Source organism: Penicillium angulare, assembly GCF_028827245.1.
Source record: "Penicillium angulare strain IBT 27051 chromosome Unknown utg000012l_segment0_segment0, whole genome shotgun sequence".
Taxonomy (NCBI): Eukaryota; Fungi; Ascomycota; class Eurotiomycetes; order Eurotiales; family Aspergillaceae; genus Penicillium; species Penicillium angulare.
The window spans coordinates 1667042-1684523 of NW_026623171.1; the positions used below are offsets into that span (position 1 = coordinate 1667042).

Sequence of the window (17482 nt, forward strand, 5' to 3'; positions counted from 1 at the left end):
CTGAGTTGGTTGATGCCGGACCAGTTCCCGATCGCGGGAAGAGGTATCCCGATCTTGGCCTGGCATGATGTTTTGTGTGTGTAGGAGAATGGATAATCAGGATGTCTCAGAGAGGTATTGACAAGAATAAGGGTATTGGAATGTAGGGTATTGTTGGGAATTGCGTTGTAAATCTCAAAACAAGGGTCGTCAATGCATATCAAAACCACAGGTCGCTAGAAAACAAGAGCAGTGGAAAAAGACGGTGTGTGACAAGCATCAAACGCCGGGAGATCAGCTTGATAAGAGGAAAGTCTGGAAGTGGAGATGGAGGAGAAGAACTACTACGCGGCGTACACATCACACATCATCGGCGACCATAGCAACCGGGGCAGTTGCGTCGTCATGTAAACAAACTCTAGGGCGGTGAGACCCAGGCAAGAGCGCCCGATCCACGATCAACCGGGGAACGGGGAACTAGATTTCTTACATAATGCTTGGCGCTTTCCTTATGTAATTGATCCGGGCTCCGGGATTAATCTGAATGGGGTAATTCACTATACTAGGTCTAGTGGTCTATTGTCGGTAAGATAACCAATCATCGCATCGCACACAAATCCCATTTGCCCTGAACCCTCTTTACCCAAGCGAAAACCTGAACACTTCGATCTTGACTGTTCCGTACTCCGACAACCAACCCGACAAATTCGCCGCTCACCGGGACCTTCAGAATGAAGTGTGCGTATTCGAATGCCCTACGATCATCTCCTACGAAATCCATACTGACGAGAATGCGATATAGTCATGAAAGTGGGCCGTGTGGCCATCATCACCCGTGGCCGTTACGCCGGTAAGAAGGTACGACAATCCGACGCTCCTCCCCCGAGAAAACATAGAAAGAAGAGAGATTCGAAGCAAGCCAGATACAGTGATATGAAGAGGAGGAACACCGTTGTGTCGTGGACGCAAGGAAGCAGTGGCATTGAAATTGAACGAGTTGAAGTTCGGGGAAATCACTAGATGGAATCAATCGATGATCGATCATTAGATGGAAAGGAATTAGCATGAGACTGACAGCGCATTTTCGCTTCAAATAGGTCGTCATTGTCCAGCCTCAGGACTCTGGCTCTAAGGCTCACCCCTTCCCCTTCGCCATCGTCGCCGGTATCGAGCGCTACCCCCAGAAGGTTACCCGCCGCATGGGTAAGAAGCTCGTCGACCGCCGCTCCAAGGTCAAGCCTTTCATCAAGGTCGTCAACTACAACCACCTTATGCCCACCCGTTACACCCTTGAGCTCGAGGGTCTGAAGGGCGCCGTCTCTGCTGAGACTTTCAAGGAGGTCTCGCAGCGCGAGGACGCCAAGAAGAACATCAAGAAGGCCCTTGAGGACCGCTACACTAGCGGCAAGAACCGCTGGTTCTTCACCCCTCTGCGTATGTTTCCCATGACCATTGACCCGGCTCTAGACTTACAATGTACTAATTGATTTTTCTTCTTACAGGTTTCTAAACGGTTACTTCGGCGTTTTGTCGTTTATGAGCGCGCGGTTCTAGGGAAGGCGGAGAAAAAAGCATCGAGCGCATTCGGTCCCTGTAGTGGGATGGAAAGGCATATACCAGAGCTGGAAACAGATGAGGCAATGTATCGATGTCCAGTTTGAAATGAGGGTTTCCACTAAGATTATGGGGCCTTTAAATGAAATGGAAAATATGAACAACAATTCTTTTTCTTGTTTGACTACTATTACCCTATTACCCAATATGTACCACTTTCAACAACGATTTCGATCCGTTCCCACGCGACAATCAGACCAGCGACGTCACAAGAACTGCCCCAGGTTGTCAGTCTCTTGTCTGTAGATGTTGTGTGGCCAATTCAAGGGTAAGAATGTATATACATACACTTTATGACATCGACATACATATGGGCCAACCGAGTCGTCCGTGCATGTTCCAGTTTTTGGAGCGAGCGTAGTTACACGTCAGCTAGTCTCCTATCTATGAACAAACACTGGCCTTAGAAGGATCTTTTAGCTCGGAGGTCAACTTGTAACCGATTCCATGTGATTATTCTTATCTGAACCACATCGAAAATCACCTTATCATAACCTTCCAAACGGATCCTCTCCTCCAATCTATGTACTAACATACCACTAGCGCATGTGAATCGCCACACCTTTTCTCAAAGTCATAGAAATCATGAGCATCCGCGGTTCAAAATCCTTTCGCACCGAGATGACTAGGTAACCCTCGATCTTGCCACTAATTTGAAGTTGCGATCCAATAAGATCTTCTACACGCGCATCAAGTTCAATTCCAATCTACTTCTATACAACTTAAGCACATGTGCAGGTAAGTAGCATTCTAGACCCAATTTTTTTTTTCAAAACTGCCTTAATGTCTCAATCAGTTAGATAGGTGGCGCAACTTTTTCGAACCTTATTGTAGTTGATAGTCTTGACTATGGGCTTAGCGACGCATATGTACTGTACATGAACAGGGGTCCGAAATGACAACGGACCAGACCAAACTAGACTAAATCAGACCAGGACCTCGATTAGCCATTGGGGGCGGAGAAAACTGCATGTGCCTAGTAGCCCTGGAGGGAAACGGCAGAGGTACTTTTTGCACTTACATGAGTTGCGTGATAAACGTTGCTGCAGGCTAAGACTGGGGTAAACCGTTTTTGTATCACGTTCGGACCATACACTGATGCCTTCCTAGATAGGTATGTGGATATTGGATACTGGATATTTTGTTCTGATTCCTTGCGTCTTTATGAGATCGTGTTCTGGTTCTTTGGTTTGGAGTCATTGCGCTGGGAGATCTACATGACCGAACCTGGCCGTGGTGGATTGCCACCATGATCGACAGAGGTACTTTCCGTTCTTTTGCTCGCATAGTTCTGGAGTTCAAATTACTTTCCGATGCTAATCTTAGTACGGTCGATCTATCTAAAAGTACGAAGCGGATGGAGGTTGAGCTGCAATATAACTCGAATTCAAAGCTATGACAATAAAAGTCTCATCTTTAGGCTTGGCCTTTCGCGGGCTTCATAAAGAATACATAATACGACACAAACCCTTGCACAACCCTGGAAGTCTCGGCAACGTCTTGGAAGCTTCCGTTTATTCCGATTCATACTGGAAGGCATGGTATAGCGCAGTTGTTAGGGTCAATAAGTTAGCATGCCAAGTAGAGATTCTGTTTGTAACTCTTATCCTTTCGGTGAAAGGTCTCTGAGGACACATTTACCAGCCAAATATACAAACAACAACTACTGATAGATAAAGATTTACCTCCAATAAAGAGATTCATTTGTTTCATCTTTGTCAACGCCGCACCTCCAATCGCCGAGGATCGGACAACGACTCTCAACGAATCACTCATTGAGGCAGTCGCACGACGCCCGGGGCACATAGAGCCGACAAGCGATTATCGCAAACAAGGCCAGAACCTTGTACGCCATTGCGAAGTAGCTTTCCGAGCAATTCACTTATGTCGGGGTTATCAGGAAGGAACAGATTTACGACACCGAACGTTCACAAGTAGAATGGAACCGGGTACGGGATTAGCTACATATTGGGGGGATTGGGATGTGTTGGGAGGGAGAAGAGGGGGAGATTAGTCCGTAGAAAAAGGGCGATGCGATGCATAGTTGTGTTCGGGCGGGCGCTCAGGCCAGGGCAGTGGATCCTGGTTGCAGATGCGAGGCTGGGCGGGATATGAGGATGAAGCAGGTCAACTCCGGAATGGGATGCAGGTGTCACGGCCTAGATGCGGCGACGGAAACTCAAGCCAAGCTGTGCAGTTGAATGGCTGATAAGGACTGCGCCTTAAGGTCAATTCTGGACACGAGAACGAGAGTGGGGGTACGGGGGGGGAACGGGGGTGGACTCGAGGGCGTCATGATGTGTATTTTGGATTTGATAAGATCCCAACATTGTCTACGGGTAAGTGCAACTCCCTAGGAAAGAATGGGAAAGAATAGAAGCCATATTTGATGGCGGAAAATTGTCAAGTCTCCCAGGGTGGACACAGTGTATTCCAGAGTTGATCCAGTCCTGGAGGGGGAAGAAACAAACCCAAGTGGATCCGAATGCGTCGACGTTGGGACCCGCAATCACATGTGAAAATGGGAGCTTATCAAAAAAAATTGTCGCCAAATGGACTTGGAAGATGCAGGAGAAAGTTCTGATCTTCCATGATTTGGATGGTTGGACAACTTGGTCGTAAGGATCAATTTGAAATTCTAGATTAAGAGATTGGAAGAGATGGGAATTTGCCATAGAAAGTCAAATCACTATGGCGTCACGACCGTCTGCATGGCGAGGAAGGATGAGGCCATGAGCAGGCAGAAATGCATAACTTGAGGCGAGAAATAAATCTTAATAAATAATTATAATAAAATAAAATAAAAGACTAACTTTCTAGAATTCAATTCTCCCTGCTACTAACATAGCCAATGAATCTATGAGTGCACAGATGGTGCGATTGCGCTCTGACCCTCCAGAGGCCAATTGCATAACCTGCGTGAAATCACATGTGAAATGGGTCTATATACTAAGCCCACTTTCTCTCTGCTCACTGCTTTTCTTCTTGTCTTGTCCTACTCTCTTTCTCCCCCTAATATCTGCAGACTCTATCTATTTAAATAAACTCTTGCTCTCGAACCTTCCCACTCTCCCCCCCATCTCCCACATGCCCCACGCTGATTCTGACACTATGGCTGAACCTGTCGTCAACGGCGAGAAGGTCCATTCTCAATTCATCGATGTAGGCATTCCCAACACTCCATCAGATGATCTCACTTGCATTTGCATCCAGATCCAGATTCAGATAGAACTAACCTTTCTCAAACCCCAGCACCTGACTTCCTACCCCGTCGTCTCAGACACTATCACCCTCTTCAAGACCAACCCATACGGCGCCAAGTCTCTCGAATTCGCAGACCAAGGTTATACTCGCCTCGCCAAGCCCGTTCTACCATACTTCTCTACTCCATACAGCTACATCGCTCCCTATGTGACTCGTGCCGATTCACTGGGTGACAAGGGTCTAAGCCAGATCGACACTCGCTTCCCTATCATCCGTGAAGATGCTCAGAAGATCCGTGGCACAATCTACAACCATGCTTCTTACCCTGTCCGCTTTGCAGGTGACATCAAAACCCATGTCTTTGACACCTATGGCACCGAGTATAAGAAAGCTGGAGGCGCTGGCCTCGTGAACACAGGGAAAGCCGCTTTCACCACTAGCTTGCTGCTGTCGCAGGAGTCGTTGGGTTGGGTGTATGGACTTGTTCAGAGAACCAAGGAAGAGGTGAAAGAGGCTGTCCACGAAAAAACCAACCACTGATAGATTTTCCCTCTTAATTCTCTTGTTTTCTATTTATTTTTTTGCCTGTATTGAGTTCAGCGCTGTTTTTCTTTTTCTGTGATGATTTTAGAGAGAAAAAAGAAACAATACCTTGTCGCTTGAGCGCTTCGTTAGTGATTTTGATGTATACAGATGTATTTGCTCATCAAATAATTAAAATTGTTATCAGTCCCTTCAAATTTATCTCATGTAAATACCTCTTTGCAAAAAGCAAGAAAGTTGAATCTATTTAAAGTACTTGAGTTCATTCTTAATCAACAAATGATAAGCATCGTGCACAGACCATCTCGACCGTCCCGATATGGTAAAATCAGTGTTCCTCTTTATCGGATCTCGCGTCGCGTCAAGCACTCTCACTCCGCACCGCAAAGCAAACAACTTCAATCCACAACATTGAATCTCCTCGTCGCCTTCCACCAGGAATAAATACCAAAAGAGAAAAACCACCCTTACCAGTCAACCTTAAATAATTATAATGCCTCCAACACGAAAACGCCTAGCGGTACCTACCCATCCAGTCTAGTCCAAACTAAGATGAAAACTACCCACCAACTAACAGATCAAAATTGAAACTCCAGCCCGAAGCAGACTCAATACCTACCCAAAAACAACGTCGGATCCATCAACGAAGCTCACCGTCTCAAGACGATATGTCCGCTGCCGAAGAGCTAGAAGCCGGAGGCGCACCGACGAATTTCGACGCGATGGTTAAAGATATGGTGCGGCTTGCGCTGTCGAGCGAGTATGCGCGCGTTCCTATTCGTCGAGCAGACATCAGCAATAAGGTTCTTGGGGAGCGAGGATCGAAACAATTCAAGGTTGTTTTTGAGCAGGCGCAACGCGAGTTGAAGAGGAGATTTGGGATGGAAATGGTGGAGTTACCTGCTCGGGAGAAATTGACTATCACACAGCGACGAGGTGAGTCTTTTATTACTCTGAACCCTAGACTAAAGAAACATACGACAAGGCGAGACGACTCAAGAGAAACAGGACCAAGAAGCTAACAAAATTGGTTCTCAGCCGCTCAAAAAACGGAAAAGCCATCCACATCCAGCAAATCCTGGGTCCTCTCAACTACCCTCCCACAAGCTTATCGAATTCCCTCGATCCTATCCCCAGCAAAAGCCCCCTCATCCAAAGCCGAAAGCACATACACAGCTCTATACTCCTTCGCCATAGCCGTTATCTCTCTTAACGGCGGCTCCCTCGCAGAACAAAAACTGGAACGCTATCTCGCCCGCATGAACGTGGATACCCAAACACCTCTCGGGAAAACAGACAAATTTCTCCAAAGAGTCTGCAAGGAGGGCTATCTAGTTCGAACCCGAGAAGTAGATGGTGGCGAGGAAATAATCGAGTACACGGTTGGCCCGCGGGGGAAGGTGGAGGTTGGTTCGGGAAGTGTTGCGGGATTGGTTAGAGAGGTTTATGGATTTGGGCAGGAGATTGGGGATTCGGATTTGGAGGATGATGGGGAGGGTGGGATTAGACCTACGCAGGTTGAGCAGAGTGTAAAGAAGGACTTTGAGATGAGGTTGAGGAGGACTTTGGGGATGCAGCCGTTGAGGGATAGGAGGGCGGCTGATGCTAATGGGGTTGATGCTGGTGCTGGTGCTGGTGCTGATGAGAATGAGGGGCGGAGGAGGTCTTCGCGGAGACCTGCTGCTCAGTCTGAGTCGGATGAGAGTGATTGAGATCTTTTTTTTAGTGTAGGTTACTATCGTCTAGTGCTGTTGATACCCGGGAAAACTCGAAGACTAGTATCTAGAGTAATTAAGATTCCAGCCATCATGATACATGTGGTCTTGTTATTATTTTTGTTTTGGGTTGTGCTGGTGGAATCATGATGTATATAGTTTTCAATGTCTGAGGTGGCTGAAAAGCCTGAGAGGAAATGCATATAAACTTGAACATTCATCGAAAATGCAAAAACTATGGAGATCCGAATGCCTCCCATAGTTAAACATTAAACAATAAGATCTCGGGGTTTGGAAACAATGTTGAATTTCATATTCCGTTTGACTCTAAGAATCTACTTAGGACTACCTAGGTACTGTCATGCCCAGGTGATGGATCTTCAAGGTTGTCAGAGCCCTGGAGTGTCAGCCTTGGGGCACTTGAGGTGGATCGTGGCCCGCATCGTGCATGAATGTACATCTACATCCAACTAACCTCAGCAAATACACTTGAACAACCACAGCACGTAAAGCAACCGATTGAGACAGTGAGACCCTCAACCTGAAATATGTAGCGTAGATGAGGCTCCTGATGTCGAAGGATGTGACCATCTCTCCGGCTTCCAACCAAGGTTAGCACCTGGGCATCTAATTCAAAGGATATATACAACCTTAGTTCAAATCAGTCTTTCCTCTTATGGGGACAACACTGGCATTACATTAGGACCTCCGTGAGTCTTTGACTTACGCTTTAAATTCAAGGATTCGTTTTAACAGAATTTTCGAAAAATTTGTCATGAGTTGGTGCTCATGTGGAGGTTTTGGTATTTCCCACCTAATCTATCTGTGCGAAGGACTGATCAAAGAAAAGCAGTCACCACTGGCACGATATAAGTTCTTGCTGGAACCTTGGGGCTTTTCAAACCGCAAGGACCCAATAATTTAATGAATCAACCAATGGTGTAACATAATATTCAGGTATCCAGCGCATTCGACACACATTTGGTTCATGAATGGGATCCAAGTATGTACATCGGAGGCTCTATGGACACATGGGAAACCTTGGGAAGCCCAATGCAATAACTCAACGAGGGGTATGTCACCATGCGTACTTGCAAGGCTCAAAATTGCCCAGCTGTCTTCTAGCGGCACTTGGCGAATTTAATGACATTACTGAGTTTTTTTTTCATACACTACTAAGACAACTACAAATCTACAATGAGAGGACAAAGCACGATGGAAAAAATATTGAATTGACTCGAGTCATAAATCTGTATGTGATTCTTTTTCAAATCACACAGCAAAATCTAGCTCCATCCATAAAAGCATTTTTAAGAAAAAAAGTCATCACGGCATTTCTGATTTCATCCGTAAAGCGCTTATTTCTTGCCAGCCTTCTGGGCGGCCTTGGTGACCTTACCGGCACCACCAGCGGACTTGTCGACGGACTTGATGACACCAACGGCGACGGTCTGACGCATGTCACGGACAGCGAAACGACCGAGGGGAGGGTAGTCGGTGAAAGCCTCAACACACATGGGCTTGGAGGGAATCATCTTGACGATGGCGGCATCACCGGACTTGATGAACTTAGGAGAGTCCTCAACGGACTTACCAGTACGGCGGTCAATCTTCTCAAGCAGCTCGGAGAACTTGCAAGCAATGTGGGCAGTGTGGCAGTCCAGAACGGGTGCGTATCCGGCACCGACCTGACCGGGGTGGTTCAGGACGATAACCTGGGCGTTGAAGGAAGCACAGGCCATAGGGGGGTCGTTCTTGGAGTCACCAGCGACGTTACCACTAGGAATAAAATGTTAGTAATGGGAATCAACGAAGGGTAAGGGTTTATAAGAGCAAACTTACCGGCGAACCTCCTTGACGGAAACGTTCTTGACGTTGAAACCAACGTTGTCACCGGGGACACCCTCCTTGAGCTGGGTGTGGTGCATCTCAACGGACTTCACCTCAGTGGTGACGTTGGCAGGAGCGAAGGTAACCAGCATACCAGGGGAGATGATACCAGTCTCGACACGACCGACGGGCACCGTGCCAATACCGGAGATCTTGTAGACATCCTGGAGGGGCAGACGGAGGGGCTTGTTGGAGGGACGGACAGGGGTCTCAATGGCATCGATGGCCTCGAGAAGAGTAACACCCTTAACCTTGACACCACCCTTGATCTCCTTCTCCCAACCCTTGTACCAGGGGCAGTTGGGGGAAGCCTCAAGCATGTTGTCACCGTTGAAACCGGAGATAGGAACGAAGGGAACGTTCTTGGGGTTGTAGCCGACCTTCTTGATGAAGTTGGAGGTCTCCTTGACAATCTCGTTGTAACGGTCCTCGGACCACTTGCAGGTGTCCATCTTGTTGAGGGCAACGATGAGCTGGCGGACACCAAGGGTGAAAGCAAGCAGAGCGTGCTCACGGGTCTGGCCATCCTTGGAGATACCAGCCTCGAACTCACCAGTACCGGAGGCAATGATGAGAATGGCGCAATCAGCCTGGGAGGTACCAGTGATCATGTTCTTGATGAAATCACGGTGACCGGGGGCATCTATTGAGGGTTAGTAATTGAGAACAATGAATGAGATAAATGTTATATAGAAGCGAACTTACCAATGACGGTGACCTCATACTTGGCGGTCTGGAACTTCCAGAGAGCGATATCGATGGTGATACCACGCTCACGCTCGGCCTTGAGCTTGTCAAGAACCCAAGCGTACTTGAAGGAACCCTTACCGAGCTCGGCGGCTTCCTTCTCGAACTTCTCGATGGTACGAGAGTCGATACCACCACACTTGTAGATCAAGTGACCGGTGGTGGTGGACTTGCCGGAATCGACGTGGCCGATAACGACGATGTTGATGTGGCTGCGCTCTTCCTTACTGTAAAGCGAGATAGGTTAGTAGATGATCGATGGATTGGTAGTTGGATGGCTTGTCATGGTGGATAGATGACAGCGATCGTGAGATGAGAGACGTACCCCATGGTGACGGTTATGAAGAATGAATTCTTGAAGTTCTTTGTAAGATACTAGAAGGATCCTGTGGATATGCTCAGATTTTACGGCGTGCGTAAAGGTACTGAGCAGGCAGAGTTAGGAGGATGAAAAAGAGAAAAAGGGAGAAAGGTAGGGGGAGGGAAGATATACGTACTGATGCGGACGAGGGAAAGAAAGAAAAATTCTGTGGGAGCGAGGAGGGGGAATCCCTTATATGGAGGGGCAAGCGAGAGAGGCGAGTCGTGGGCGGGTTCAAGCCCTTTCCAATTCTGTTGTTTGATTGGCTACAAACAGAGTCGCCGCCCCCACTTTGGCGGGACCAACGCAGAATCTTCATGGTGGGCTGTTTATGTACCAGGTACTTACTCTTCTATACATTCACACATATCCTTCCACTATTATCTTCCAAAGCCTACGTATCCAGTACCAATTCAATCTTCCCAGCTCCCTCTGTTTCCCTGGTTCCCTCTCCCTCTGTCTCCACTCGGTAGAATTTTTTTTCACGCCCGCCCTCCTTCCAGTCCACTCTCTACGTTACGACTGGGCCGACTGGGCAGCAACGCAGTCCGTCGGGCCCTAGGTTGGTATTATTGTTTTGATTTACTGGTCATTTTAAATTTTGATACTCATCATTTTTTTTCGTTTATCCAACAGTGGGTTGGGTTATTTTCTACCTCTCCGTTTCTAATCGTAATACATCCCACCATGCCCCTCACCCGCGGGGCAGAGCCCGTCACCGCCAAATATGCAGACCCACCGCATTCAGGCATGACATGCAGCCAGCTGGCGCGAGAATTTTTTAATTTTTTTTGCCACACCGAAACACGTCGTGTGTAATTTGATAAACTTGATAGAGACTGAGACGCTCTCTACGTATTACCCTGGCATCGGAGTCTCTAATAGGAATAGTACTGTGACCCAATGGCTTATACCGCTACGGCCTACAAAGCTAAAAAAAGGTCAAAGAGATTTTCTTTTCTAGTTCGTACATACTAGGTGGGACCCATGGGTGATAGCAAACCCAATTTTTTTTATACGCTCTTCCTATTACAGACCGCCGAGGAATCTGTGCGTCTGACGTCGATCAAATTTGGGTATCTAGCTCGCTTTGTTATGATCCATAACGCCAATGCCTCGTAGATGCGCCATTTTTGAATGCGAAGCAAAATCCATCATCCCTGCTCCACTCGTATCAATATTGAAATGAGGGGGGCGGGATCTTTAAACAACAATTACGGAGTACGGTGTAAGACAAAAGAAGTAAAAAAAACGCCCCCAAAATCCAGCGATGAGCAACTGGGGAAACACTGGAAACACCCTCGACAAAATCGAGAGCTAGTTCTCTCTCCATTGTGTCGCGCAAGTTGTACACTATCCATATTATGTCAGATTTCCGAAATGCCGGCGTATGAAGAGGCAAGAAAATGGAAAACCTACCCGTAAGAATGTAGTCATCGGCTCGTCTGCACTGCGAATCTGCAGCTGGTAGAAGTATGCACGCTCGCCGTTGCAGCCTTCGTTCGGACATTGCGCTGCATCACAACCGTCAGCTTAAAAATTCCATGTTTTCCAAAAAGTGTCCCACAAGAGAACTTACTGCCTATGCTATCGGCGTTCTTCCACTCATCCTTGCCGCCCAGTGCTTGTTCAACCTCTTTCTCCTTCACGTTGACCCGATCGTACCACTTATTCTCCAGAGCCCACTCGTAAGGACAGGTTCGGCATTCAAATCGATTCACGCCCATTGGATGTGTGTTTGTGGAGTCCGCACGGGCGATAGTCAGCGCATTAGAGCAGTTGGGACAAACTAGAGGTGGAAAAAACAGTTAGTCGCTATCGCTTTGAAGGCTTTTCAGGATAGGTTCGGATGCGAAGGGTGACGGACAAACGAGAGGCATGGTCGCGGATAGGATTCAGAAAGATCAGGATCGGTAATCTAGCGGGCGGCGCGTCAGGTAGATGTGTTAGAAGCCGATATGAACCTGTCTCATATCATCCCGAATCATCACCAGGTCAAGATGGGTTTGTGAAGCATCATTTTTAATGGCCAATCACAGCTAGCTGTAGAGACCGCCCTGTTGCTACCGCTTGCCTTATTTATTATTCTGCCATTTCATACCGACAAAATTGCCTGTCAGATCCAATTTTCCAAGATTTCCTATATACTTATTTTTTCTGTACTTTTTCTTTTCTTACAGTCTGTTCGACAAGGAAACACAAGAATGTGCATGTTATACCCCACCTGGAGCTTATCAACAGTTCAAATGCCTGGTAACCACTCTGCCCTTGCAGCTGGATCCGTCATTGTGGATCATGAGGCAATCACTGGCGGGCGGGACTAGGCGCGCGGCTAGATTGTGGCGGGGGAATCGGAAAGTCACATGATCCGGACGTGGGATGTCCCTGGCTAAAGTAGCGTCCCTAATCAACAAGTTTCAACAGTTGCATTTTTCTACATTTTCTTACAATTTAACACCCTCATACCCAAATAACCCATTGCACTCGCAATTCAGCATATCACAAAACTTGAGACCTCTCAACCCCGTGACTAGGCAACCCCATTTCGGCAGAACTTCCGCAGTCATTGTTTTGCCTTGAGACCGCGAGACCGCGAGACAGCTTTCGCGATTCGTTCTGCAGCAAGAGAGAATAACGATATCCGTATTAATTCATCATGGCCGATGACGAGGTATAAATTGATCAAGACTGCACTGCTGAGCCCCGCTGAACCATTCCGCTGACCCAAAACTTCCAGGGCGCTTCCCCCCGCGAGCTGGTCGTAGAGGCGTGTCGCCGAGACCAGCCCCACCTGATTGAGCAGGCTCTGGGTAGCATGGACGAGAAGACAAATGAGGAGGTGGCACAGTTCTTCAACGGAGTAACAGATGCCCTCGGAAATCATGCGCTGCACATTTGCGCCATGTACGGAAGTTGTATGTTTATGCCCAGTTTGATATTCGATGATGCATAGGGGACGAAAGAAGCTAACCCAACAATTGCTGAAGATGACGTTATGGATTCCTTATTCGACATCGAATTTTTCGAGTGCGACCCCCTGACTCGCATGGATAAAGATACGCCACTACACATCGCCGTACGATTTGCCAATGACAAAGATGCAGAGTTAGGCGCAGCGATGGTGAACATGATGTGTGAAGCAGGCTGCGATCCCAGGGTTCGAAACAAGCATGGCCAGAAGCCTGCGGAGCTTGTTTACAACAAGCCTGAAATAAAACAGACGCTTCAACAAGCCGAATACATCCTGGCCGAGGGGATTCAAACCAACGACCATGGCTCAGAACATGACAGTGCCAGCGACAGCGAATAAATTGCAAGCTGTTGATATGTATTTTTGATTTTATCTTTGCCTATGTTTCTCGTCAAATGCCTCAGTGGTTTGGGAAACATTCTCCAAGCTTTGACTTTCTTACACATGATGCTTAGATTGTCTATATCCCTACATCTCTATATACTGGTACAATGAATACACGATTACGACCGAAGTATTTAATATCTCTTCAACTTGTGAGGCTTTAGTATTGCCATTATCACTCACAAGTTCAAGTTGCTGCCGAACATGCGAACGGAAAGAACATAGCGCAGTTTCCCAATAAGGAGAAGCTAGTCTGGTTCTTAAGGCTCAGCTATCTAGAAAGCATTATCAAAATCTTTTGTATTCGAGTGAACTCGTTCCTGATGTCCTTGCCCACACTTTTGCGAAATGCTCCTTTCCTTTCAAGTTTACTCCTTTTCGGGTCAATGTATAAAACCGAGTTGCGTTTGTAGCGATCACCATGAACCACCTTGGAAGGGATAGAATATGTTCTACTGGATTTGTTTTGTTACTTTGTTAGTTTATGGCCCGACGAGGTACGATGAGGAGAATGGGTCCAATACATACGGCTAGTTTGGCCTAAATTGAATTAGTTTTATCGCCATATAGTCTTAATAACCTCAACGCCAATATTGGACCTTCAGTTCGCTGTCATACCTTGTCATACCTTTTCATGACATGTAAAACAAGATTGAAAGGCTGTGTCCCATCCCCCCCACGTTGACTGAACTATTCGCCATTCTGATATCCTATATTGGAATTTTCATGGAAGAAATCGCAGAATTTATATCTCGCTTTTGATTGTAGACCCAATGATGAAGGCCTAGCCTAGTATGCTGCGCCTTTGACTATTTGGCGAACCCTCCCGTGTATTCCTTTCAATTGACCTCCGCGGTGCCTATGAAGTGGGTCAAAGCGTGTTGAGCCAGATTGAAAGCGTTACGTTGCTTTCTTCTGACCTCACGTGGGACATCTGAACTTATCATGAGAAATGAGGCGGAATGAATAGACAGATGTTGTGGATTCATCGGCTGGAAGAAAAGAATGCGTCTTAGTCGATGTAATGGAGTGATGTAAGTGAAGGAAACAGGAGGGTTGAGCTTACCTATGTTTTCCAACTCAAATGGCCGTGTTCGTGACATCGCTAACATTCGATATCTGGGCAATTTTCTCGTGTGTAGCTCTCTTGCATCCACCCGCAATTAGATTAAGCATTGGGATTCGTGTGTTATGCATGGTTTCATGGCACGCTGTACATGCTCAAGTTGCTTGCGGTTTCTTCTGCTTGAAGTACAGAGTAACAAAGTCCAATGGATCTTTAGTGTAGTATGCGCCATCTCGCCCAGTTGGTGCCTTCTTGAGAGCTGGCCATTGCAGCCTGAAGGAAAATTGGAGATAAATAAACCGATGGGGATCGGACAAAGGGAAAGTTCCAACACACATAAAATGAAAAACATCGTCATCAACCAGATTTGGGAGTATGTATTTCCAGACAAGGGCATTCTTGTAGTACGCTCTCAGCATTTTTAGGGTCGCAGCAGTCCGTTCATGGAATGTTAGGAATTTGTCTTTGTCAAATAGACTGCTGGCTCTTCGAGTAAAGGACATACCTCGTATACTACTATTATACTACTACTGGTAGAGATACTATATAGATATATAATAGTTACCAGCCATTACTACTTTATATCTCAAGATAGTCTCCCTTGATTAAGAGAAGGAAAGGAATAGAAGTAAGGAAACACTTATGGTCTTCTATTTATAATTTGTGGAGTAGGCGATTACCCCAGGCGATCATGAATACCCGAGGATAGGAATGGAATCTGCAAACACGCACGGGATTAGTATTTCATAATACCTACTCGGTGTTTTGCCAGAGCGGATCTTATAGCAATTTTCCTGGTGCACGTATGCGGCGAAGGTTCTGAGAATTCAGTGTGCAAGCAAGCCAATGAAACAGTCGAACATCTTCATTCATCAACGCTCCCAGAAGAGAGAAATATTCCGTCTAGCGCATACTGCGAGAGGTTATGCAGATACTGTAGAAGGTCGTAAAGACTTTATTTGCTATGATGCGATATCGATTCGATTATGGAGAAATCGAGAGTGAGAGTATCGAAGGCAAGGTTAGAGCGATTAGCGGACCCCCGTGATTAAAGAGACCCTCTATTATGGAATTGAACATCTCGATCCAATGGATGGCCCTGGTGAAATTGGGGATTACCTTGAGATTGAAGAGGACTCCGCAATGAATTTCAGGAACATCGGTACGCCAGTGACACCGAACATGAGGAAGAAGAAGAAGAAGAGCGCGGCAGAAAGACTCAATGGAGTGGTTAATGGGCTAAAGTGGGGAAAATAATCCGGAATTTTGTTTTCCAAGATGCTGTTATTGTTGAATATCTCCACCTTAATCTACATTGCTACTTAAGAGTTCTGCAGCGATCTATTTAATATGTCTGCTCTTCAACTTCCAATCTATTGCCACCCCTCGCTCAACTGTTTTCTGTACTCGGCAATAATCTCGGCCGTGATGTTACTGCCTCCACAAACAATAATCACAACCCGACTATCAGGAGTCAGACCAGGCACCACCTCTTTCAGCTTCCCAGCAACAGCAACATCTACGCTAATTCCACAAGCGAGCTCAACCTGCAGGCGTGTCTCATCCGCAAGTCGCACAACACCTCTCGCGGCATCAGCATCCGAGCCAACAACGCTGGTAACCTGCACACCACGCGGAGGAAATTTAGCATTGGAAAATGCCTTTGAAGCCACACAGAGAGCACCAAGTGAAGAAGCCTGCGAAGTAATAGCAGACAAAGAGCTCAATCTGCCCTCGCGCAGAGAATGAGCAAGCGAGTCCGCTCCGTTCGTCTCAGTCGCAAGAACATGTACGTTCTTCGTATTAGCCACATCAGCACCGCACCCAAATTCATCCATGTGCTTCTCCAATCCAGAAACAATTCCATTGAAAAGACCTCCGCCTCCAACACTGCAGACCACCGCATCCGCAGGAAACCCTCCCGCTACAGTCATGAACTGCTCTCGGGGCCGTGATGGGAGCTGCACTGCAATCTCATCAATCATAGTTGACGCTCCGGCCCACACATCTGGATGATCAAATGGAGGAATGTAGATGTTGACAGTGTCCTTCTCAGCAGTATTGCCTTGGTTATCGATGAAATTCTCTCTCAGATATGAGTCTGCATCGAACCAACTTGCTCCGTGCTGGATCACATCTGCTGCTCCCAAGGCATGTAGCTTCTCAACCATGAATGGCTTTGTGCTGTGTGGCACGACGACCGTGCAGGCGTAGCCAAGATCACAGGCTGCGCGGATGGCTGCCAACCCGGCATTTCCGCCAGAGGAAATGTAGAAGTGCAGTGTCTTGTTTTTGTGGGCTGGATTCTTCAGCGATGAAAGGATAAAATTGCCAATTCCCCTGATAATTTCGTAAGTGGATGCTCTTGAAATAGAAAGCTGGTAGCCTCCAAGCTACCTTAAGATGGTAAAATGAAATTTTATGTCCAAAGGACTCACCGTGACTTGAAAGAGCCTGATGGCTGGAGAAGTTCAAGCTTGAGGAATATTCTACTGCAATGAAAGTTAGATATTTGGAATTCTTGTTGAAAAAAGATGCCGGTCACTGAGAGGAGACTCAATGGAGAAGAAATTCCCTACCATCCTGCTTGCTGGGAGAGCGTCGCCGACTCAATGAGCGGGGTATTGATCCAAGGCTTCGTCCGTTCAGGTGTGAGCACATCCATTGTTATGGTGGGAAGTGTTTGTGAGCTGAATAGCTGGTGAGTGAGAAAGGTTAAGTTTTATTTTTCTCTCTTGCTCTCACTGAAATTAAGGAAAGTCCCCGCAGGTTGTAGTTCGTAGGGCGTGTTGAAGGCACAAGTGAGCCAACGGCTTCCCTTTCCCGATTCGGTTTAGCTCATTGCCACCCATACCCACCTTGGAAGCGTACCTGAGAGCCTTGAGCACCCTGGCCACCGTCCCTTTCGCCTGGTATATACATTCGAGGGCTATCAACATAGGCTACGGTGTGTTATCCTGCAGGATGTTCGACATGTCCCAAAACACTGATGACTATGGGCACCCGAG

General features: G+C 47.0%; 8 protein-coding genes across 8 annotated transcripts; 4 read left to right on the forward strand and 4 right to left on the reverse strand.

The window, feature by feature from the left end:
• Positions 1 to 710: 710 nt before the first annotated feature.
• Positions 711 to 1489, forward strand: N7478_013286 (60S ribosomal protein eL27; the record flags this gene model as incomplete). The annotated part of the gene is made up of 4 exons (XM_056929496.1): positions 711 to 717; positions 782 to 837; positions 1077 to 1413; positions 1482 to 1489. 4 exons carry the CDS (start codon positions 711 to 713, stop codon positions 1487 to 1489), a joined length of 408 nt encoding a protein of 135 aa, XP_056772858.1.
• Positions 1490 to 4680: 3191 nt separating this feature from the next.
• Positions 4681 to 5337, forward strand: N7478_013287 (putative pathogenesis associated protein Cap20; the record flags this gene model as incomplete). Its single annotated transcript, XM_056929497.1, has 1 exon — positions 4681 to 5337. One exon carries the CDS (start codon positions 4681 to 4683, stop codon positions 5335 to 5337), a length of 657 nt encoding a protein of 218 aa, XP_056772859.1.
• A 671-nt stretch (positions 5338 to 6008) lies between these two features.
• On the forward strand, positions 6009 to 7052 carry N7478_013288 (MAGE domain-containing protein; the record flags this gene model as incomplete). The annotated part of the gene is made up of 2 exons (XM_056929498.1): positions 6009 to 6276; positions 6379 to 7052. 2 exons carry the CDS (start codon positions 6009 to 6011, stop codon positions 7050 to 7052), a joined length of 942 nt encoding a protein of 313 aa, XP_056772860.1.
• Positions 7053 to 8413: 1361 nt separating this feature from the next.
• N7478_013289 (elongation factor 1-alpha) lies at positions 8414 to 10022 on the reverse strand (the record flags this gene model as incomplete). The annotated part of the gene is made up of 4 exons (XM_056929499.1): positions 8414 to 8834; positions 8898 to 9588; positions 9651 to 9919; positions 10018 to 10022. The coding sequence occupies 4 exons, from the start codon at positions 10020 to 10022 to the stop codon at positions 8414 to 8416; spliced, it is 1386 nt and encodes a 461-aa protein (XP_056772861.1).
• A 1348-nt stretch (positions 10023 to 11370) lies between these two features.
• Positions 11371 to 11780, reverse strand: N7478_013290 (DNA-directed RNA polymerase III core subunit RPC11; the record flags this gene model as incomplete). Its single annotated transcript, XM_056929500.1, has 3 exons — positions 11371 to 11406; positions 11473 to 11567; positions 11633 to 11780. 3 exons carry the CDS (start codon positions 11778 to 11780, stop codon positions 11371 to 11373), a joined length of 279 nt encoding a protein of 92 aa, XP_056772862.1.
• A 929-nt stretch (positions 11781 to 12709) lies between these two features.
• Positions 12710 to 13363, forward strand: N7478_013291 (ankyrin repeat-containing protein ANK1; the record flags this gene model as incomplete). Its single annotated transcript, XM_056929501.1, has 3 exons — positions 12710 to 12724; positions 12791 to 12968; positions 13041 to 13363. The coding sequence occupies 3 exons, from the start codon at positions 12710 to 12712 to the stop codon at positions 13361 to 13363; spliced, it is 516 nt and encodes a 171-aa protein (XP_056772863.1).
• Positions 13364 to 14629: 1266 nt separating this feature from the next.
• Positions 14630 to 14893, reverse strand: N7478_013292 (uncharacterized protein; the record flags this gene model as incomplete). Its single annotated transcript, XM_056929502.1, has 2 exons — positions 14630 to 14747; positions 14811 to 14893. The coding sequence occupies 2 exons, from the start codon at positions 14891 to 14893 to the stop codon at positions 14630 to 14632; spliced, it is 201 nt and encodes a 66-aa protein (XP_056772864.1).
• Positions 14894 to 15847: 954 nt separating this feature from the next.
• N7478_013293 (putative L-serine dehydratase) lies at positions 15848 to 17139 on the reverse strand (the record flags this gene model as incomplete). The annotated part of the gene is made up of 3 exons (XM_056929503.1): positions 15848 to 16838; positions 16913 to 16966; positions 17054 to 17139. The coding sequence occupies 3 exons, from the start codon at positions 17137 to 17139 to the stop codon at positions 15848 to 15850; spliced, it is 1131 nt and encodes a 376-aa protein (XP_056772865.1).
• Positions 17140 to 17482: the final 343 nt, after the last annotated feature.